The sequence below is a fragment of the Vipera berus genome (assembly GCF_964194415.1).
Source record: "Vipera berus genome assembly, chromosome: 7".
NCBI lineage: Eukaryota > Metazoa > Chordata > Lepidosauria > Squamata > Viperidae > Vipera > Vipera berus.
In genome coordinates this window covers 20,207,673-20,232,776 of record NC_138209.1, presented here as the reverse complement: position 1 = coordinate 20,232,776, position 25,104 = coordinate 20,207,673, and the positions used below count along the sequence as shown (strand labels likewise).

General features: G+C 36.6%; 1 protein-coding gene across 5 annotated transcripts in view; it reads left to right on the top strand.

Moving 5' to 3' along the window:
* Positions 1-25,104, top strand: part of PPP3CA (protein phosphatase 3 catalytic subunit alpha) — a 209,966-nt gene that overhangs the window by 104,321 nt on the left and 80,541 nt on the right. For all 5 annotated transcript variants that reach the window (XM_081332230.1, XM_081332231.1, XM_081332232.1 and 2 more), the window contains one exon: positions 22,645-22,769. In XM_081332230.1, the coding sequence (XP_081188356.1) occupies positions 22,645-22,769 (125 nt within the window). The remainder of the gene's footprint in view (positions 1-22,644; positions 22,770-25,104) is intronic.

Below are 25,104 nucleotides of genomic sequence, written 5' to 3'. Positions count from 1 at the left end.
GACCTGACTCAAAAACAGCAATTGTGAGAGGGAACTTGGAGTCCTAGTGGACGATCACTTGACTATGAGCCAGCAGTGTGCAGCAGCAACCAAAAAAGCTAATACAATCCTGGGTTGTGTAAACAGAGGCATAGAATCAAGATCACGTGAAGTATTAGTACCACTTTATAAAACCCTAGTGAGACCACACCTGGAATACTGCAACCAATTTTGGTCACCGTGTTACAAAAAAGATGTTGAGACCTTGGGAAAAGTTCAGAGAAGAGCAACTAAAATGATGAAAGGCCTGGAGACTAAAACATACGAAGAATGACTGCAGGACTTGGGTTTGGCTAGTCTAAAGAAAAGAAGAAATAGAGGTGACATGATAGCAGTATTCCAGTATTTGAGGGGCTGCCACAAAGAAGAGGGTGTCAAACTATTCTCCAAAGCACCAGACAGCAAGACAAGAAACAATGGTTGGAAACTGACCAAAGAGAGAAGCAACCTGTAGTTAAAAGAGAAACTTCCTAACAGTGAGGACAATTAACCAGTGGAACAGCTTGTCTTCAGAAATCGTGGGTGCTCTATCACTGGAGATTTTTAAGAAAAGACTAGACTAGACAGTCACTTGTTTGAAATGGTATAAGTTCTGTTGAGCAGGGGGCTGGACTAAAAGACCTCCAGGGTCTCTTCCAGCTCTGTTCTACTCTGTTCTGTTCTATATACATGTACACAGACACACATATACAGTATCTACATACATACATACATATAAATATTTGTATACGTATACATGTACACACACATAGTCCAAAAATCTACCTTGAGAGTTCCACCCTTGTTGTCTTGTTTTAGTGGTATGTGGGAGTGACGTTGGGAGGTGGGAGAAAAGATGCTTCCTAGGGAACGGTCTGATAAGGGAGGGCATAGCCTGCAGCTTCATAATAGTCAGAGGAGACTCAGAAAGGAATCTCCTTAGTTTCTCACAGTGAAAAAGACATGGCAGAAGATTTGTATTGTTCAGTTGCAGTGAACGAGACTTGGGCATTCAATTTAGTGAAGTAAAACAGGAACAGAAGCAAAACAGTAGCTGCTGCGCAGCTATTTATATGGTTGGCCTCTAAGCGGCCACCAATAGGTTTGAAGGAGCCCATTCCCGCCCCAAATCTACCAATGATAGCCCTGGAGACAGCAAGTCTGGTCTAGGCAGTAACCGTTACACACACACCATTGAGCAATCGTTAATGCAGCATTTAAACAGACACATGAATCTGCACAAGCAAAAACCCCAATACATTACATGTATTATCAGACTTGCAAGATTCAGTTAATATAGTCTTACAGTTAAGTAAATCGTATGATTTTGTTTCCTCTCTGTTCTACCTGGGAAGGATGCTTGTTGAGAACATCAGTGTCACGTGGTGATGTCAGAAGAGTGGTATTCAGCTTTTCCATTGCATAAGCTGAGCTGATCCTGCAGCCCCCTAGATCAATGTCTGTTGTTCTGTCAACAAATTTTGTTTAATGTGGCAAGCAGGAGTTTACACTGCTAGGGGAACAGCTGGCCAAGCTGCTTTGTTTGGATTTGTGCCTTTATAGGCTTGTAGGATGGGTGAGCAGGTATCTTGTATCACATAGGCTACGCCATTCCAGTGTTTGTGTTAAGTGATTCAGGGAATTAACAGAAGTGAGGCGTGCATTCAGTAGAGCAGACAAATAAGCTGACAAGTGTGCTCAGGAAGATCTCTGTACAAGCTGTGATACAGCTTTTAATGAAGGCAAAAAAGATATTCCTGCAGTTTTCTAAAGAATTTTTTTTTTAATAGTGGGATGCTCATGTTGTGGCTCAAGGTGGGGAATGATGGCCCATTCATGACTTGTGTGGACTTCAACTTCCAGAAATTCCTGAACCAGCCATGCCAGTCAGGAATTCTGGGAGTTGAAGTTCAAAAGTCATAAAGACACCCTCTTTCCTCACTTCTGCCAGAGTTCCATATGTTCTATATTAAGCAGCACAGTTTCTGCCTAGATAGGGAATACTTTTGGGGGGAATTTGGCCGTAAAAAGAAGCCCTTGTAATAAAAGTAACATGGGCAAAGCCTCAGACATCAAGAAAAGCCCCACACAGCATGTTATTAATCAGAAAAATAACTTAGCCCTGTACAATATGTTGCTGAAGAGAGTTAAAAATGAAAAACTAGTTATTAAATCTAATTATCTCTGTCTGTTTCTCCTGGTACAGAATTATTTACAGAACTATAAGACTGAAAAATTACAGCAACTTTTCTTCACCTTGCAGTATGAAAATGTGTGGACCAACTCCTTGAATTCCCCAACTGGAATGGCAGCTGGATGGGGAATTCTGGGAGTTGCAAGTTCACACATCTTCAAGCTGCCAGAGTCGAGGAACACTGGACTATAAGAATATAGTTAGTATTCACTCAGTGGTAACATCCAAATTTCATTTGCAAAACACAATGGCATGCAAATGTCTAGAAATTCCTACTTTAATTGTATGTTTCACTGAATCCCTGAAACTGGCACAGCCTCTCAAGGATACCAAGTTAAAAACAAATTTCCGCAGATCTGACTGCATACTTTTGATGTAGTTCTATACAGAATAACAAAAAAAAGGAATATGAAAAATACAGAGGCTTGGGATCCATTTGAGTCAGTACTGCTGCTTTTTTATGTCTGGTAAATTTGTTAATAAGCTGAAAAAAGATGATTGACCCATAGGAGAAGACAGTTCCACAAATAACTGATCCTTTTTAACCTGTCAGATTGTGATTGTTGTCCTGTCTTCTTTCAACAACAGTTGGGTTTTTTAAAGAGCTGTCTGAGCATTTGAAAATGAAGACATTACATTACAGGGAAAGTTATAAAAAAAATAAACACTACCAGCTGTCAATTTGCACTGCATGAAACATTGCTAAGAAATGGAAGTAACATGGGGTCATTGATGTAATGGCAATTCAAAGAAAAATCTTTCTAGAACTGCTCCCAGACTGGTTAGATCTGCAGAACAAAAACCAGAGATCACTGTGAACCTGCTGAAAAAGGTGAGTAGTTGTCTATAGATCCACAGTTATCCAACTGGTTAGCCAACAGTGATTTGCATGGGAGATTTGTCAGAAGAAATATTTTCTTCAACCCGATCACAAATAGCTATTGTATGCAGATTATAAATCTTCATAAGCCAGAAGTATTTTTGAAGTGTTTTGCATCAGTGAAACAACCAAACAAAATATTAAATAAGATATATCTATTTAATCCAGATATACCTTATAAAAACCATATAGAATGCATTTGGATTGAAAAGGTGAACAGTTTGAAAAAAAATTGTCAACTGTTAACCATGAGGATGTTTCTGTTATGCTTTTGACAGATAGTGGATTAGGAAACAAAGTGCATGTAGAAGATACAAGTGCCAACATGTCCTAAAAGCTGATGTCCCATGGTCAGTAAAGGAATTAAAGCTGAAAGTGATTGGTTATTTCAGCAAAACATTCATCTGAAACATACATCCTAATCAACTGTGGACTTACAAGAAAGAAACATGATGGTTTGAACCTTATTGCCAAAGAACAAGCTGGGTTTAGAAAGGGGGGAGGCACCATAGATCTGTGCTTAGTTCTTCATCATTCAATTGAAAAATAGTGCCTCTTACTCGTCTCAGCTTCTGCTAACCTAGCAGTTCGAAAGCACATAAAAATGTAAGTAGAAAAATAGGGACCACTACGGTGGGAAGGTAACAGCGTTCCGTGCGCCTTTGGCATCTAGTCATGCCGGCCACATGACCATGGAGATGTCCTTGGACAAGCACTGGCTCTTTGGCTTTGAAACGGAGATGATATACCTAGAGTTGATATACCCCTAGAGTTGGAAACGACTAGCATGTATGTGCGGGGGAACCTTTACCTTTACCTTTTTATACCTGTATCATTATACGCCGACTTTATAGATCTTAAGGCAGCTTTTGACACGGTTACAAGGACTAAGCTATGGGAGAAGCTGGAAGCTGCCTCAATTGATCACAGACTCCTCTATCTGTTACATGCCTTACATACCAAAACATCCCTCAAGTTGAGGTGTAATATGCAAAGATCTATTTCAACGTCACTTGAAACTCAAAAGGGGGTTAAACAGGGATGCATTCTGGCCCCTTGCTCTTCAATTTTTACATAAATGAGAAGGTAAAATGGTTAAATAATCCTAATTACCACCACCCCAAAACAGGTGACCGAAGCATTGCTTTCCTACTCTATGCAGATGATGTTGTGATTCTTTCCAGGACTCCACTTGGCCTTAAAAGAGTCTTGCGAGCCCTTGTCCAGTATTGCAAATATAATAAAGTGGACATAAATTATGAGAAAACAAAGGTTATGGCTTTTGCAAAAAGGCCAAAACGGTACTCATGGTATTTAAATAGCCACAAAATAGAACAGGTAACCACCTTCAAGTACCTAGGGGTGGTCATCCATGCCACTGGCTCACAAAAAGCCCATGGAGAATACGTGGCTGCCTCTGGTCACCAATCAGCAAATGCCATTCCTAAATTTTTCCGTACAAAGGGAGGACACTATGTTCCAGCTGCAATTAAGCTCTTTCTGGCTAAGTCGCTAGCACAGCTTCTCTACAGGACCTTGCTTGGACCCTCAGCTTCGTGTTTTACACCACTGGAAAGAGTTTAATCCAAATTTATCAGAACAATTCTCCAGATGCCGCGCTGTGTCCCAAATGCACTTCTGCGTCTGGAGACAGGATTGATAAAAGTCGAAGCAAGAATCTGTATAGCTTCCTTAAACATCTGGCTAAAGCTTAATTGCTTTCCACAAGGCCTTGCTCCATTAATTCTACAAGATAAATTCTCCTCTTCATGGATCAAGGCAGTCAAGTCCAACCTTGCCAAACTAGGCTTCTCGTGAACCTCAGTTCTCAAATTGGACTACAACCAAGCAAAACAAACCTTGTGTCAAAGGGTAGAGGACATCGAGAGGCAAGACGACAGGTATAGCTCTGCTGTTTCTGGCTCCAGACTCTATTAGATATGTGGTTACACCTGCCAGGTATCTTAGTCAATTGGAGTCAGTGAACCACCAGAAAGCATTCTCGCTTGCATGGTGCCATGCGTTTCCATCGGCTGTCCTGTACGGCAAGTATAAAAAAAGACACCACTGTCTGAAAGACTGCTCCTGTGGCTCAGGAGAGGCAGAGACCATTGGACACGTACTTCTTCGTGTTCCTTCTACAGAGCTATTCGGAAAAAACATATCCTCCCCATAACTGAGAGGTAAGCTGGTTGTTTGGAAAGTATTTATCTCCAGTGGCTGCTTAAGGATGAGCAGGCAGTGATCATGGCGCAGGTGGCTAAATTCTGTGCAGCAGCATTGAGGATTCACCAGAAACAATCATTTTAGATCTTTTTAAATAATCTTTTATAATTAATTTTATTACGTGTTTTATCCAGTTTTGGACTCTACTCTATGTATTTTTATTGTCAGGTCAGTATGATTCAGTTTTTCTGAAGCTATCAAGTTTTTGATATACTGTCTGTAAAACTAGGCAGACCTTGGTCACCCATTGATTACATCATTAATTGTAATATATTGCTATGTCCACTTGTGATGGTTCTGTTTAGTTTTGTTTTATTTGAATGTTTAATTTATGTGTTGGCCTTTGGCTGTAATAAATTGATTGAACATGATGATTTTAGAACAGCCTTCACCGTTGCCAGATTTAAATATAATTTAAAATTCTGTCAGAAAGAATGTGGGGAGATTCCAAAAGCATGAACTGAAAGATATTTTACTGACTACTGAAAATATTTTGAAGCTGTTATTTCTGCCCAGTGATATGTTGCAAAGTGTTGGAAAAGTGTCCAGATTTCTTAACTCGCCCTATTCATTTTTCTTATTTTGAAGCTATAAACAACTGCGCATAAATAGTAACTGTGCATTCAGAGTTGCAGAAAGATGTACCAAGCTGAGCTTATGGTAGCTTCTGTCACTTGAGATTTGTTAAAAGTTGCAATTTGACCAGGTTCTTAAACCTTTACATGTACTATGAATGTGCATCATCCAACAGATTTGTATAGAAGTTGCTAGCTCACTAAAATGAAACAAAGAGAGCCTCAGGGAGCACCTGTCATATATAATACGAAGACAACATCCAAGAAAATGTAGTTCTAAATGTGATAGCGTCTCCCATAGTGAGCATGCTAATGAATAATATTAGCATTTGCTTTTTACAACTTGAGTTACAGAAGCACTGCAGCTTCAATGTACTGTAGTATTTTGCAGCCATTTCCTCACTCGGGCAGGCAAACACTGTGGGAACAAAATAATTGCTAAATATTGCACTTGAAACAGTTGTAAGGAAGTTATTCTAGTGTGAAGAATCTAAATATGTTTTTAACTTAATGTACCCTAGCCCAATATTCTCCATATGTGCCATGGTTCATTTCCCAGAATTCCTAGTCATTATTTCTGTGAAATGAAGCAGATGTAGCTGACTGGAAATTCTGGGAGCTGAGGTATAAAAGATGGGGAAAGAAAACTTATCAACATCAGTGATAATGTCTGAATTTTTGAGAACTATAACTATAAATAATGCAGAGGTTAAGGTTTCTTTCTATACTCTGATGTAATAACAACACTTTGGGGGGGGAAATCATTTATAAACCATATAAAAGTCTTTTTAAAAGCCTAGCATTTTTCTTGACTATTCATGTTTTTCAGTATTTCGAAAGTATAAGGGCTCCAAAACAATGAAAAAGGTGGATTCACAAATATGACATAGCTATGTGTAGTGTGTTCCATTGATAAACCAAAAGTCAGACCCTATAGGCCAGGGGTGTCAAACTGCCAGCCCGCAGGCCGGATGCATCATGGTGAAAATGTGCTCACCCCATTGCTGACAATGGAAAAAAAGTCATGATACATCACAACACATCACGTGACATTGCGAGTTTGACACCTCTGCTATAGGCCAATCTCAATAGGTTTTATTAATTAATGGAATTTTCCCCAAATTGGAGAAAGTTTTTTTTTGGTAGTAATTCTAGTGTTATAATTAAAAAGGTAAGAACTAATACTAAAAAAAAAAGAAGAAAGAAAAAATAGAAAGTGCAGAAAAGAAAGAAGAAAAAGAATGACTTGATTTAACCAATATAGAAAACTTGATTGAGGATGGGGAAATAGTAGGAAGATTGTGGAAAATTTATTCCATAGTAAGAAAATTTTAGATTTAGATTTTAAAGGAAACTAATGTGAAATTAATGTGATCAAACATTAACATTGATTTTGGACTACAAATAATAGCTACTTCCTGATTACTGTCGACATCTTTCACTGCTTTTAACATACATTAGCAATATAATGTTTATTTTAGTTTTTATTAACTAAAATAGAATTGCAAGTTAGAAGAGATAATTCCATTTATTCTATTTAGACCCACTTAAGTATTGGATTCAGTTGAATACACCATACTTTTACAATACATACTGAATCAAGCTCAGAAAAAAGCAACAAGAATAATGAAGAGACTAGAAACTAAATATGTGAAGAGACCATGAAGTAATTAGGAGTGTTTAGCCTTGAGAAAGCTTAGCATTCTTCCAATATTTAAAAAATTTCAGAAAAGAATTTCCAGATATGATCTCCATGGTCCCCAAAAACACAGAATGATGGATTTTTAATTTGGATTTTGTTGCTGAGGAAGGAGTTAAACTCAATAACTAAAGTGGTCCTTTTGAACTCTGTCATTCTATAAAATGTGAAAAGATACGATTGGCTTTCTCTAATATACAGGATTTTAGTCATTATGTTTATGATTATTGGACCATGACAGAGATGAACCTCGCTGGACAATTTTGGGTGAACGATCAGTTATCAATATTTTAAGAACATTTTCTTAAACTAAGTGGTGATAGTCTAGCTTAATATATCATTCTAGCCATTGTCTATCCACTGCAGGATGAGGCCTCTTCTGCATATTTCCAACCAATATGGTTTTTCCTTTGCCAGTTGGGCCCGTAATACTTGCTCATGTCATTGCTCCACTTTGTAGGGACGCGGTGGCTCAGTGGGTTAGGACGCTGAACTTGTCGATCGGAAGGTCGGCAGTTTGGCGGGTCGAATCCCGAGTGCCGCGTAGCAGAGTGAGCGCCTGTTACTCGTCCCAGCTTCTGCCCACCTAGCAGTTCGAAAGCATGTAAAAATGCAAGTAGAAAAATAGGGACCACTACGGTGGGAAGGTAACAGCGTTCCGTGCGCCTTTGGCGTCTAGTCATGCCGGCCACATGACCACGGAGACGTCCTCGGACAAGCGCTGGCTCTTCGGCTTTGAAACGGAGATGAGCACCGGCCCCTAGAGTCGGAAACGACTAGCACGCATGTGTGGGGGAACCTTTACCTTTACCTTTATATATATATATATATATATATATATATATATATATATATATATATATATATATATATATATATATATATATATATATATATATATATATATATATATATATATATATATATATATGTGTGTGTGTGTGTGTGTGTGTGTGTGTGTGTGTGTGTGTGTTTGTGTGTGTGTGTGTATGTGTGTGTGTATGTGTATGTGTATGTGTATGTGTGTGTGTGTGTACGTATACGTATACATATTTATATTTATATATATTTATATTTATATATATTTATATTTATATGTGTGTGTGTGTGTGAAACAGACTAATTACCTGTTATATGCAGGGGTTTTTTTAAAAAAAAGCTATTTTTTTTTCAAAACTGATTCAAGTTCCAAACCTCTTTTTCACATAATCTATAAAAAAATCATATTGTACTTTGTTCACAAGTAGCATAGTATTAATATTATTATGACCACAAAGTATACTATTTTAATTTACAATTCAAATTTATACTAAATATAGTTTGTAATATAGTATTTGAAGAATTTGCCTATAATTTCATTTATGTAGCAATAATGAGTAAGAAAAAGGACAATTCTAACAGATGTGCAGAATTCTCATGTTCATGAAAGTGTTTTAATTTTGTAGAGCTGAGAACAGAGCAAAGGTGAATGACCAAGTATAGGCAAAATACAATTAAAAATCTAGGAAATATGTGCCAGATGCTGATTTTGCTAAAAAGAACCAAACAAAATTTGGATCAAGAGATGCAAGTTAATATGAAAAGTCCGATCATCCTATATGGTAACAACACTGAATCGTGTTCTCTCCTGCAATTCTGGCTTAATTACACTAATAATGCAGCAATATATATTAGCTGAACCTCCCGCTCAACTAGCTTAGAACTGGATCCTTATGCTTGACAATTAATTGGTTGAAGTGCATATGAAGCTGATTTTCCATATATTCTGACTATATTGTGTTTAGGAAGAGCAGGGATAAAGAGGCATAATGGTAAAAATATTCAAACAATTGTACTAAATCTATGGTGCTAATAGCAGTGGCCAATCAGAAATCATGATTTAATAAGAACACACTATCCCCTCTCTGAAGGACACTTTCTATCTGCATTTACAAATCTGTAAATACACATCTCTTTCATCAGGCTTTAATTCTTAAATAATTTTAATTCTTGGTTTAGTGTTAATTTTGATTTAGGAATTTAGCTGTCTATATTATGTCCTCAGTAATTGTTTGCTTTAAGCCCCAAAATTGAAAAGAAGAGTATAAGTCATATTACAAATACTATGCCTTGAAAAATATTTTAGGGCCAAAAATATTACTGAAAACAATATGATACAGAAACTAATATATCACAACATTCCTGTTTATTTTCTGTTAAAAGTATCAGATGATTCGAGAAGCTTATGGATACCAATAAGTACCTGGGAGCATCTTAGGCGGACATTATACTAACTATTCTCATATTCTAAAATATCGGTGATATACAGTGAAGATTAAAAAATAAAGTTATTCATACTTACATTGGTAAAGTAGCTTTTAATCAAAGTTCATTCTAGTATTCATTTATAGAATAAGGATGGAAAGATGAATTAGGGACACAATTAGGAAGAATGGTCATAGATGCAAAATTATGGAATAATCAAAAACTAAACTATTGTTGTTAGCCGCCCTGAGTCCTTCGGGAGATAGGGCGCAATATAAGTCCCAATAATAAATAAATAAACAAACTATCAATAAAGGGTGTTTATGTAATTGAGATACATAGCAAGTATGACTGATTATATTAATTTCACATCTAGAAGGCTATAGAGCAGGGCTTTTCAACCTTTTCACCCACTGTACCACTTTTAGGATATGGCAACATCCAAGTACCACCAGTCGCCTAGCAAGGAGTCAAAAACCTGATGACCCCCCCCAAAAAAGGGGGAAAAAGTGATGAAGTACAGGTAGTCCTCGATTTACAACAGTTCGCTTAGTGACTGTTTGAAGTTACAATGGCACTGAAAAAAGTGCCCCCCAAGCCACAGTCGAGCAAGACTCCTGCCTGCTCACCTTGCGGCACTCTTCCTCCTATCTGAGGTTTTCATTGTTGTGAGCATTTCTGTTGAGGATTGGCAGTGGGGGTGGGATGGGGGGTGTTTGGTTTTTATTCCCCCCCTCTGCTGGGTGGTTGCAGCAGGTTTTGGTCACTTCAAATGACCCTGGGACACTGTGGCCGTCATAAATATGAATCAGTTGCCAAGCATCTGAATGTAAATCAGAAGACCCTGGAGATGCTGCAACATTCCAGCTGATCGGCCTTCTCATGGGCTCAGCAGAAGCACCAGGATCAGCGCCGAGCTACAGCTGGGGCCTGGCGCTGATCCTGGTGCTTCCGCTGAGCCCTGACAACCCCAAAGAAGCGCTGATCCTAGTGCTTCTGCTGAGCCCTGACAGCCCTGCGGCTCCAGCCATCTCTTGCTCAGGCTTGTGCGGTGCTGCCATTCCCCTCCTCCGGTACCACTTTTCTAGGATGGTTGCGTACCACCTACCAGGTGCCACTGTACCACAGGTGGTACCCGTACCACTGTTTGAAAAGCCCTGCTATAGAGTACTATACCAGACAAACTAAAGTTGCAACAGAATTAGCTAATTTCTGTCATATTTCTATGAAGAGTTTGCTATAATATTAATCCATCACTTTGAATGTTCAAAATGCAATCTATCTGATTCTATATTTATCTCAAATAATGAACAGACAGAGGACTTGAAGTTTTGCTTGCTGGATAGAAGCAGTGTTTTGTTCAATTAACTGAACAGTTATTAAACTAAAAGGCTAGCAAGGGACAGTATGTTTCTGTATCTTCTCTCATAATGTAATCTGATATTTTCCCTGAGTGAAAGGATGCACAGTGTACATACAGCAAGACATTCTTGGAAATGCTATATAGGATATACTTTTTATGTCCTCTTCTATGACTGGGGGAACCATAAATGGACAGCTGGAGAAAGAAGCCTTTTGATCTTTCTGGTCTGTCCAACTTATAGAATTGCTTATAATCACCATTTCTGTGATGGAATGTAGTAGGCTGTATTCCTAGGAAGGGAGTGGGTGTTTTTCAGAGGAATAAGAGACAGCTCAGTTCAGATATTTTGTGTGAGATAAAGAGGGCGAAGGCAGGCCTCCCTAATAGTTCTCAGAACATATGGTAGATGCAGATAGTAGAGTGCTTTAGTTTGAAAAGATTTTGCCAACAATAAAAATCTCAATCTTGGAAGCATCACCACAAGTCTTTTGCAGTTTGGGGGGGCTGACAGTTTTCCCAGTGCACTGCGCTCTAGATATATTGGTCAAATGATCTGGTCATTAGAGCAAGTAATCCAATATTTTCAGATATTCTAAAACAGACTCCTTTGGTAAGGAATAGAATTATTATGGAAATACAAATTGGGAGAAACTGTGAGTTATGTTCAAACTTTGGGAACAATTCCATTGAAATCAATGGGAGTTAATGCTAACCTATAAGACTACTGCAAGCATAACCTAAATCTATTTTATGTTTAATTCCAGTACTCGTAAATAGAGGAACAGCAAGACTGAGCACCTCATTACCAAGCAATTAACTGTGTTTGTCAACTGGATTGTGTTCATTTTTAACACTTGGAAAGCAACTTAGAGATGTCATAAACTGATGATGAAGATGCTCTCCGTTTACAACTGGTTACAGGATGACAGCAGATACTGAAATGGATTGTACTATTCTTAATAGGTCCCAATTTATTAAATAACATCTTTGAGTAGGAAATAGCTGTCTTAAGCCTTGTTTATAGTTGACCTGAGAAAATGTATTTTAACATAGAATACATTTAGAGACTGTTCGTCATATATACACATGTAGATAAAATGCCCAGTGAAAGGGCTTTATCAGTATATTCACATAAAAAGAGATGAACATAGCGGGTCATATGAAATATCCTCTAGGTCCATCATCTACTGATTTGTCAAATGGACATTAAAATGCATAAATAAATGTTCATATGACGTGTCCTTGGAAGAGAGAAGCTGCTTCATTCTTCTGCATCTAAGAGGGCAGAAGTTAGGTAGGAGAGGAGGAGGAAAGAGGAACAATAACTAGTGAACAAACAGGAAACAGTATACAAATATCCTAGTGTTCAGAGACAGTCACTAAAAGTGCCACTAGAAATTGATGTGGAACCAAGAGTATGTCTAAGCTATGGAGACACAAAGGGCCACTTGGCTTTGAGATGCTTCTTTCCTTGTTCCACAGGCAAGAGGGGGAGTTAAGCTCAGACTTTTTCTTATGTTGGGACTGTGAACCAACAGCCCTGGCATGCTTGGGTTCTGTTCCTTAATATAAAGAAAAGGATAGCAAGAGTGATACAAAAAATACACAGTAATGGCAGGTGCTCCTGGGACCATTGTTTAGCACGATTCTGTTTGAAAGAATCAGAGGTAATAAGCAACGTTTGGGAAGCGCAAAGCAGTTTTATGTACTGGTTTCATGCCAGAATTTTGTTCTTTGGCAGATTACTGAAAATTTATGAATGTGAGAAATATTCCCTTCAATTATTCCGTCCCTTCATTCCCGTATAACTTTTGTCACTTTTTAGAAAAGAAAACAATTCTCTTGGTTGGAAGCTGTGTAACGTTTTTCATCCACTTCCAATAAACTTTTGTATTTCCATAGAATAGCCCTGCCTTTTCCTGTGCCTCTTGGTCTTAAATGTGCCTTGCTCTCTTTGACTGTGCTTTCTATGATTATGTTAATTTATATATGTGGATTATATCTTTTTCTTTTTCTGTCTCCCTTTCCTTCATCCATTATTTCCTTTGCTGCATTATTCCACCAGACATTTCTATGACACTTTGCAACATAATTATTTTTCCTCTGTTTCAAGCATATCTTCTTTCTATCTATTCATTTCCCATTCTTTTAGAACTTTAAAGTATTTTATATTTTTAACACAAGTGTTATGTTTTCTCTTTCTGGAATCACTTTTCTTTTCCTTTAGTTTCTTTCATAACTTTCCTTATCTTCCAACCCTATTTCCACCACACAATCCACTCCTGACATAACCATATAATTGTCTGCTCTACATACAAATCTCTTATCAGTGTTGTATCCTGCACCAATTCACTCAATCCTTCATCATATATAAATCAAGTTCAAGCAAGCATTTCCAAATTTTCATGCATATGCGTGAATAGATATATGCTGAAGCACATATTCAAAATAAATGAATGTTCTGCTTGTGGCTTTTAATAATCATTCAGCTGGTCCGTCTGTTCAGTTTCTGGACTGATTCTGTATAGAAGAGCTATATCCATTTAACTGGTGAGTTTTAACCTTTTTTAAATCACAGAAACATAGGACTATTAAAGATTTTCTTTTATAAAACTTATTTTTTTTCCCTTCCAACAACAGATCTTTAAGCTGGCATTCAAGACAGAAAAGGGTTTGGGCTATCTACAATCTGCAAGTTTTTATGTAAATTACTGAGAGCTCATTAAAAGAACTTACTTCAGCTGTTTATGAGTTCAAGTAAACTGTATGGTATACTTGATCTGGTGTTATTTTAGTGGTTCAGGGCCAGTGGAATCTGCAGCTGGATATCCAAAACAGAATTCTCTGTAATGTAAACAGAGAGAATTCTTTTTTAAAAGCCCTTGGGATCTTTTTCAATTTTCAGGATAAAACTTTTAATAACTATCTGTAGATATCAAAGTAAGCTTTCATCTCAAAAGTCAATGAATAATATTCTGTCCATTTGGAGCCATTGAAGAATCAGATCGTGAATAGATATACTGTAAAATGTTCAGAGACTTACCCAGTATACAGTATTTTTCTCAAAATATATTTTGTATCATTAAAAATGTTGTACCATATAATACTTTTATTACGTTAAATGAAAGGATAGGCGGTAAAATGGACAATGGTTTTATTATAGTCAATGCATAATGTGGACATCGGTAATAACTGAAAATTGCTTTTGACATTTTTTAGAAAAGTAGAAATAAAAAATTAATAGGCAATTATTAGATCCTATTTTAATTAAGCTTTTTGGTAATTATATCTATTTGAATCTGTAAGGTGGATAGTGACTTTGTTTTTATGGCAAATACTGTAGAACACTTTCTCCACTACGATAAAAAGGGATTAAAGGGTCGTTAAAAAATATCTAGATTTATTTGGAGTTTGTTGGTTAATTTCAGCTTAAAAAGAAGCTGCTGACACCCGACAGAGACAGATCTAAACAGGAAAATCCAGTTTACATAGAATAATCTAGACTGGTGAAATTGATTCAGATAGGTAGAATGCAATCAAATTAAGGAGGTCAGATCTGCTGAAAGTCAATGGAGAATCTCTATTTCAAGAGCTTTTTGAAACCAGAACCATGGATAGCTCCAAATAAGTTTTGTCTATTGAAGTTTTCTGTAGAAGAAATACAATTCTCTCAGCTGCTAGCTGAAGTCAAGTGGAAGAGAAAGTTTTTCTCCAAATAATTTCTTAAGAACTAGCAATCCTACTATTTATTGGATAGGAAAAATGCAGTTGAAAGCAAATGGAAGGGGATACTACTGTATTCAGGTATTGCTACTGAAGGGGCCTTTGAAGATTAGGGTCTCAGGAGAGATGGGATCTTTACATACTGTCTTTTCCTTCTCTTGGTCTTTTTCAGAGTGGCTTTTGGAAGATGCATACACAAGAATCACATACATGCATAAATAAACAGAGAGAGAGAGAAATGAATGAATGAATGAACCTTTATTACCAAGTACAACCTGTATACAGTGAAATTGGCTGAGCCTCCCTTCTTGGCCCCCCACCACAACTCACAGTGACAACAAACCCACCATATTGTTACACCATGTGAGCTATTGCACAACACACCAGCCTCGCAGTCAATCATACATAGAGTTATTTCCCGTTCAGGAGCCTGACAGCCCATGGATAGAAGCTATTCTTCAGCCTGTTGGTATGGCTGGCTATACATCTATATCTCCTATCCGATGGTAGGAGAGTAAAGAGGTACTGACCAGGGTGTGAGTCATCCCTGAGAATTTTCCTCACTCTTCCAAGGCAGCGAGCCCTGGCGATGTCATCCAGTGGTGTCAGCCCACGATGTTTTGTGCTGTGCTCACCACCCTCTGTAATATCTTCCTATCTGCGGCTGTCAGGCCAGCATACCAAACCACAATACAGTGCGAGAGGAAGCTCTCTGTAGTAGACTGGTAAAAGAAGGTCATTAGTCGTTGTTCTACCCTGTTCTTCTGCAAGACCCTGAGGAAGGGGAGTCTCTGTTGGGCCTTTCAGGCCACCTGGGTTGTATTGACTTTCCAGGTAAGATCTTCACAGAGGTAGACTCCCAGGAATTTAAAGGAGGAGACTCTCTCCACGTAGTCCCCCCCCCGATGTAAAGTGGGGCAGGTTCCTCTCTTTTCCTCCTGAAGTGTAGCACCATCTCCTTTGTCTTGCCGATGTTCAGGTGCAAGTTGTTCTCTAAACACCATAAGGATAGTTTTTGTACCTCCCCCCTGTAAGCTGTTTCATCTCTATCTGTAATGAGACCCTATACGGTGGTATCATCTGTGAACTTAATGATCACAGTGGATGGGTCGGACGTTACACAATCGAGAGAGAGAGAGAGAGAAAGAGAGATACATGAATATATATGTATTCAAATGTAAATAATAAGCACAATCCATATATTTATTGGGATGGTGTGATCTTCAGCTGGAGTTGAGAACCTTAAGGTGACAAGAGAAGAATGTGGACATTGTATAGAATTGGGTCTGCATTTCTTATTGGATTTTTCCTTTGTCTTAAATTCATGTTCCTTTTTTCTACATATGGTGTGTGTAGACAGCAATAATGCTTTGCTTCGTTGCCTCTGGAGCCTCATATTTCTGCTGTATTGTGGAAATGAAGGTTTTGCTGAGAGTTATCTTTTTATATAAAAATATATAAATTTTATTAAAAGTTTTATAACAAAATCATAAAAACCAGTACAAACTAATAAAGAGCAAAAGAAACAAATAAAAGAAAGAATAGATTAAATGTGCAGAAAGAATGAAAAGAAATAGAAAAAAAGAAGCTTCTGATTTCTTCTTCAGAAAATATAAGTACATTTACAATATTATCTCTTTATGATTACAAAAAAAGAACTCATTTTTTTCTTGTTATCTAGTTTTCAGACCACAAATCTTTTTCATGCAAAAAAGTCTAAAGGGGTTTCCAATCAACCATGAATATAGATATTGTTTTTTCTCCAAAATATTAATTTAGCCATCTCTGCAAGTTCCATTGTCTTCCCCAGCCATTTCTCCACTAAGGGGTAGGATTGAGCCTTTCCACTTTTGAGCATATAATAGTCTCACTGCAGTTATCAGATATAGATATTGAGTTCCATTTTTTCTAGTTCCCTGTCCATTAGTCCAAAAAGAAAATTTTTTGGTTTCAGTTGAAACAAAAGTACAATTTAAGTTCTGTTTCAGTAGATGTCATCAAGCAATGTTCTCTGGTTACGAATGTCCAAAACAGGACTCTCCCTAATATTCCTTTGTGGAAGAATTCAGAGCTAATATTTAAGTAGTACTGAAAAGGAGATAATTTCTTTTGATGGTTTAAACATTTCCTTAGGTTGATGTGTATCCTCTTTTGAACCTTTGGAGTTTTGCTCAAAACCTGGATAGAAAGGGACCATATATTTTAGCTTGCTTTGTGATTTATTGCATTTGGTGTAGGGAGATGTTCAGGCAGTGCAGGAGGGTATTAATTCCTATTTGCAAGAAATAGTACTTCCAGTTTTATTAGAGAAGCCACAGTGAAAGCACTCCTGAAAAATTCATCACATGACCAGGAAGAATTTTAACAATAGTAGTCCCATGGCAAGCTGCTTCCATAAAAAGTGTTTCACCAGATCTAGACAGTTACATTTTCTTCATCCATTTCAGTCAGATTTTGTTTATATTTTGATAGTCACTTGCTGGTCTTTGCTGAGAGGATTAGCAAGAATTTGACTCCACTGATTTTCCTAGAACTCAAATATCCTTCAGTGCTGTCAGACATGGTATCTTCTCCTAGTAGGATGCCCCAAGAAAATGATGTATCAAATTAAGGAAGCTGCAGGAATGGTTACCATGGCTACTACTGTATACAAGCTCTGGAAAAAGCATGGCTTCTTTAAGAAACACTGAAAGGTGCAGCATATGTGCTCCTCATGAACATCTTTTCAGATCCAAATAGCTCCCATCTGAACTTTCATTTCTTGGCACCAAAATCTCAAGACATTTTTGCTTGACTACCAAGATCAACTTGAAAATTCTATTTCTGGTGTTATCCCAACTGCTTCTAATAATGTTTGTATTATGGTGTATTTAAATATTTATTTTTATTTTTACAGGTGATATTGATCTCATATTTATCAACATGGATTGAAACCGGGGCCTAGCATTTCTAAAATTCCATGGCAACAGTGGAATTTAAAATAAATAAATCCTGCACTAAAAGGTGACTTAGATCAAAATGGGACAATCTTCCACTGAGTTTTGGAGTACTTTCTTATTTAGATTGTTTCTCCAAAGCTTTATTTGTATACAAACCACCTTTCTGCTGTTATATTTTTAATATGTTAAGTACACATTGGTACATGTCCATTATAATTTAAACTTAAATCAGAGGTACATACTTATTCCCTTCTGTCTCCAGAAGCATGATGTTTATAAATATTTCCATAAATATTGGAAGGCATACCATTTTAAACATTTTTTAAAATTGTTGCAATAATTAAAGATTTGAGTAACATATTCCATCTGCTATAACTGGCTTCTATAAATAATTTTCATTCCCCTGTACCTTCAGCTGTGGGATTCTGTAAAAGAAATCCCTCACCATAACCTGTGTCCATTAACAGAAACCAGTGCTTTTTTTGTAAAAGAAAAAGGTGCCAGAACTCACACATGTTATACAACCCACCTAGCCTACCCTACAAGGTTCCATCCAAAAAAGGTGCCGGAACTACGTTCTGAGCATTCTATGACAAAAAAAGCCCTGACAGAAACACATGAGTAGATTCCCTCCACTGATTATATTTGTCCAAAATGTTGGATACCAAAATTTAGAAATGAATAATTAAAGATAAATATTGGAACAGAAAACACTTGGGACCAGAATTTCCATTGCTAAGCAAAATAGATGTAAAGTGAGCCATGCCCAATTCACCTACTTTTTTTGCCATGGTGTTAAGTGAATCATTGCAGTTATTAAGTGAATCACACAGTCGCAAAGCAAATCTGACTTCCCCCATTGACTTGCTTGTCAGAAGCCAGCTGGGAAGGTGGCAAATGATGATCACATGACCCCAGGCCACTGCAATTGTCATAAATTCAGCCAGGTTGCCAAGTGCCCAAATTTTGACCACATGACCATAGGGATGATGTGAGGAACGTAAGTGTGAGGACCAGTCATAAATCACTTTTTCCAGTATCATTGAAACTTTGAACGCTTGCTGGATGAATGGTTGTAAATCGAGGATTACTGTTACAGCATAGTTGGCATGAAAATATCTATATTTGAGAGTGCTTTAAACTAGTTTCCTATGCAGAGATACAAAAAAAAAATCCAAATAAGCTATTCTTCCTGAAGGGAGCATGCCTTTGCATGTGTGAATAAAGTCTATAGCAATAGAGTTTTTGCTAGAGTTGGTACATTGACTTCTTATATATGTCAAACAAGGGAATCCCAGCAATTAAGGCCAAGATGAGGGAGTTTGTTTGCAGTTTTCCCTTGAGAATAAGTCAAGATAATATGGCACCATTCTGTGAAAAAATACTCAGATAAAATATGACTACGGTATATGTACGGTATGATAAATTTTAGTGTTATCTTATTAGCAGCACTTCTACTACACAATAATTTCAACTATATAAATATGGTTTCTCTTGTTCTAAGTCATACATTGACATATTTATCATGCGGTAGCACATGGTTTTCATAAACCTGGTAAGAATTGATTATTTATTTTTTGGGTGCAGGAATAGCTAATAGTTGTCCAAGTAAAAGACTTGCTCCGTGCCCATAAAATTGAAATAAGCTATGAATATATGGGACTGGTGAGGACTGAAATGTCCATGCAAGACTATTAATGTAAAAATGTAGCATAAGACTGAGTTACATCTGAATGTCTTAGCAGGAAGCATAGGTAGAAATTTTGTTTATTAAAATTTCATAGTTTTAGAGCACAAGAGAGTAAGATTAATATCCAGTAATATTAAACATAAGATGTTGATACAGTGCTGTACTGTGATTATCCAATCAAGCTTCCATATTTCTTTTTTGGGTACATGACAAATTCTGTAATGCTGTTTCATTCTTGAATTCAGTGTTCAGTGAAAATGAGCTTACCCTTCTTAAAAAAAAACTAATACTCTTGCGTTCCTATGCTTGCTTATGTAGCTCAAGAGTGTATTTAATTACAGATATTTGTTAAGGGTGTGGGTACATATATTTGATAAGAGATTATATGAGAAAATAGATTTTAGTAGAGATTTACATATTAATAGATTTTAGTAGAGATTTACATATTAATATTTTACAGTTAAGGTATATTTTTTATAATGATTAATATTTTGGTTTTATTATTTTATGGTGAACTGTGTAATGAGATTTATATAATATAAAAAGTAGAGATGAAGATTTTTTTCTTATGATGGATGAATAGAATGGTGGATATTCTGTATGGTATTTTTTTAAAAGGATTACATTAGTGAGGTAATATAATGTATAGAGATAAAATAATAAGATTTTGCTTAGGTTTGCTTTTAAATAGGGAATTAATTTTATAATTTTGTTTTATAATGACTAGTATTTTTGAATTAATGATTGGATATTTAGTTAGATATGTTTATGTTATGTTTGTTGTTGTTAGTTGCGAAGTTGTGTCCGACCCATCGCGACCCCATGGACAATGTTCCTCCAGGCCTTCCTGTCCTCTACCATCTTCTGGAGTCCATTTAGGCTCACACCTACTGCTTCAGTTACTCCATCCAGCCACCTCATTCTCTGTCGTCCCCTTCTTCTCTTGCCCTCAATCTTTCTCAACATTAGGCTCTTCTCCAGTGAGTCCTTCCTTCTCATTAGGTGGCCAAAGTATTTGAGTTTCAACTTCAGGATCTGGCCTTCTAAAGAGCAGTCAGGGTTGATCTCCTCTAGGACTGACCAAGGGACTCGCAGGAGTCTTCTCCAGCACCATAGTTCAAAGTCCTCAATTCTTTGGTGCTCAGCCTTTCTTATGGTTCAACTTTCACAGCCATACATTGCAACTGGGAACACAATAGCCTTGACTATACGCACTTTTCTTGGCAGGGTGATGTCTGCTTTTTAGTGTGCTGTCTAGATTTGCCATGACTTTCCTCCCCAGGAGCAAGCGTCTTTTAATTTCTTGGCTGCAGTCCCTGTCTGCGGTGATCTTGGAGCCCAGGAAAATAAAATCTGTCACTACCTCCATTTCTTCCCCATCTATTTTCCAGGAATTGAGAGGGCTGGATGCCATGATCTTGATTTTCTTAATGTTAAGTTTTATGTTATGTTTAATTTAGGTTAAAAGATTACCAGATTGTCTGTACTGAGGTGGAATTCCTTGTTATTGTATATTTTTGTTTAAACTTCTTCCCCTCCCTTTTTCATATTTTAACTTTTTCCTTTCTTTTTTTGTTGTTATTTTGTATTTTAACTTCTTTTGAAATTTAATAGTTATTGGAAAAAAAAAGATTTATGAAATGTTTACCTTCAGTATTTTTCCTGAATGATCTATATGACTTGTGCTAAATGTAAATGTAGATGTTTTAATACTATAAACTAGCTTATTTTATATTACTTCATATAAAATAATTATTAAATATATTAAATTTAAAATGGCCAAACATCTTGAGATATCAGTGTATTTTTGTTTGGGTAAGACTGTGCCTTAAATTATACCACGCAATGGGAAGTGCAAAGGAATATATTTGTGTATATTTGCAGATATCCAGATTGATAGTTGGTGTGTTATTAGACTTATTTTCTTTCATTATTGAAGGTAATATATATATACAGTTCCAAATAATTTCTAATCTAGTTTCAAACCAAATTTGGTTATACCAGGCGAACAGAAGCTGGTCATTTGAATCTACATTATTAAGATTCAGGATTCAGTTAGAATTAGTAAGATGTAAATGATCTTATATTATTATAGCTAATATAATCTAACATCAAATAATTAAATAAAATGTTCATAGAATTCTGCTATTGAAGAATTCCTGGCATTAATTTCTCAGAATTCTACTACTGCCATTTTGTAGTCTGCAGTCTGTTCTAGTATAATTACAGAGTGGAAAATGACTTTGAATGATTGATGGAACAAAGTAGTTCAATGAAGCTGGCTAATATTTAACCGAACAACAGAGTTGATACACTGTTTCTCATGGCATATATCTAACCTTATTTTCTCCTTCTATTCCACTATTGTTTTGGTTGCTAGAAGAATGCTACAAAATCTCCTTGATCAAAAATTATTATGGACCGAATAAACTTCCATTCTAAGTGCAGTTGTAATCCTTGAAACTTATCCAATGGTCTCTAATATAGAACTAGTCTGCAGCATTTTGTTATTGTCTGAGGCAAAGAACACGATAGTGCTCCTTCGCACGCAATGTTCAAAGGCTGACTGAACTGAAAGTTGAATCTTGCTATCACATCATCAGTGCTGAAGAATCTTACAGCCTGGATGCTAGTTTATGGAACAATATAGTCTAACATCAGGAAAGCAGATGGTTGCCGGGCATTATGGCTGTCTTTACAAGACAGTAATGTCAGTTCATAACATCTGTAACCTGAGGCAGTCAATATGCTTCACCTATGCCTGAGCCAACTATCCATATAGAGATGTAGATGGAGATCAGTTTCATAGTTTTTCTCTTATTCCATGTTTCATAGCAGCTAAAGAATCTTGGATAGCAAACTTGGAAGGCTATTGGTATTCAGTGTAGATCAGGAGTGGACAACTGTGGCACTTTTATGAAAGTTGCCATAGTTGCCCATCCTGGTGGCAAGTCAGTGATGTAATATGTTAGAAAGAAATTGCCCAGATCCTACATTCTAGATTTAAGTTACATTTCACTTACTATCTAGAAAATAAACATACTTCGATAATGTATAACATTATTAATTATTATCTCCATCATTTTCTTTCAGTTTGTGGTGATATCCATGGACAATTCTTTGACTTGATGAAGCTGTTTGAAGTGGGAGGTTCTCCTGCCAACACACGATACCTTTTTCTAGGGGACTATGTTGACAGAGGATACTTCAGTATTGAAGTAAGTGTTGTTTCCTTCTTTAGCTATGAAATTAATTTGCATTGCCTGTTGATTTCTCATTTTCTTTCAGTATATTATAATTCTAAAAGTATATTTTCATGCTGCCACTTTTGGCAAACATGGTGTACAGAAATGTTCAGTAGAAAGCATCAGATTGAATTACCGTAAGCGTATTTGGTCTTTTCCTTCTAGCCTACGTATTGCACTTTTTAAAAATAAAAACATATTCAAAATGTCAAAGCTTTATAGGTAGTCCTCAACTTACAGCTCTTAAGTTGTTGTTATGTGACCACATAGGATTTCATAAACATTTTTGTGACAGTTGTGATGTGAATGGAATTGTCACTGCACGTTTTTTTTGTTCGTCAGAAAGTTCATTTCTAACTGTACATTTCCCCTGCTCTCTGCACCTGTTGTGATAACTTATCTGGCAACCATAGTGAATCCCATATGACTAGTTATGTTATGGTTTCAGAATGTTCATTGAGTGAACCCATTTTACCCATTGGGCGACTTTTGCTTTACACTGGAAGTAAACATTGGTTTACAGCAAAAAAAATGTCATAAATTGAGCCATGTGTTCATGGACATTGCAAATGACCATAAATGTGAGCTGGTTGGTAACTGTCATAAATGCCATCACATAACTATGGGTTCAGCTGTTGGAACTTCAACAGCAAGTCATGAGTAGCTCTGGAGAGGTCCACTGAAACTTCGAATTGTCACTAAGGAACTGGTCATAAGCTGAGGGCTCTGTGTAAGCTAAATGACTCTCTTTCCTTGCCTTCCCCGCAAAGACAGTCTTATGGATTCTACAAAATTGTCACATTGCCCTGGAAAACTGTTCCACCCTGTTTCTTCAAACTAAGTCCTTCTGAATGCAGGATTGCAAGCTAAATCATTCACATTCACCTTCCTGATAGTTTTAAAACAATTTTAAACTTCTTTGTAACTTGGCCAAGTCTAAAAGCAATCTGCCTTTTTCCCCTGCAGTGGCATCAGATAATTGTGATGACTAACAGTTTTCTTGAATTTAATTATGTTTCTTCCATATAAAATACAGTAAGAGGAATAAAGGGGAAATATGTATTCTTCCTGGCCATGTTAAATTACACTTTGGGTAGATTAATACTGCTCCTTAAGGCCATTCTATGTTTTTATCATATTCCAGATATTAAGGAAAAGACAGCATCTATTGTAAAGTCAAACAGGCTTTTAAGGGCTTGGACCATCAGCTTCTAAGTTCTCTGAATCTGTCTTTTTTGTGGTGGGTGGAATTGCCTGCTGCCTGCAAATTGTTTCAAATAGAGACAACAGTGCATGAAGAAAACCTCTGTATTTTTAGGAACAAGAATTGGAAATTATACAAGGTGGGCAGGAGAAATATAATAATGCATTGCAAAGGAAAATGAAGCATTTCAAACTTTTATATACACTATGTGTGCGGGTGCATATAATATATGTATACACACACACACACACATACAGAGATACACACACTCATAAACATAACAAAACACACACACTGCAAAACTCAATAAAATATCTGGACATTTTAAATCATAAATTTGTCCTTTTCCCCTTCCACCCCAGAAATAAATTAAGACTAGGCTATGTTCATTCTACTTTAATTTACCATTTACTTTATAAGTATGATTACTTTTTTCTTTTTTTAAAAAAATAGTTCTTCCTTTGAAGGGAGAGCGTTAGAATAGATAGCCTAGTAATTAAGTCTTCGGTTTAGCATAAAAATTAAGAGAAATATAATGAGGACTCCCAGTACACTTTTCTGTGTTGCAATACTAACACTGCAAGAGAACTAGTGTCTCTAATAGAAGACCTATTTGAATCTTCTCAAATCTCAAATGCTTTAAATTATTATATGAACATTGTTACAAGCTACCCCACAACAACATTTTAAAAATAAATTATTATAGGAATCCTTCAAGCTCGAATAATTGGACGTAGACATGTTATAACTGTGGTAATGAAGGATTCATATTTATTCATTCATTCAATTTCTGTAGCTGCCCATCTCAGTCAATGTCTCCCTGGGAAGCTTACGATTAAAAAAATACAATAAAAATAATAAAATATAATAACAACAGAAACATCCTAAATATATATACATAGCAGCCAAAATATTTAGCAATACAGCCAAGAAATGGGCCCCTTAACTCATTCACCTTGAATCTCACAGCTCTTTCCTTTTCATCACCTTTCTATTGCGTCCATTATGTCTATATTGTTTTTACTGCTTATATAGCATTAACCCCTTTGCTCAAGGGCTTCTAGCAGTAGTAGACAGGCATCTGTATACCCTTGTCCAGATATC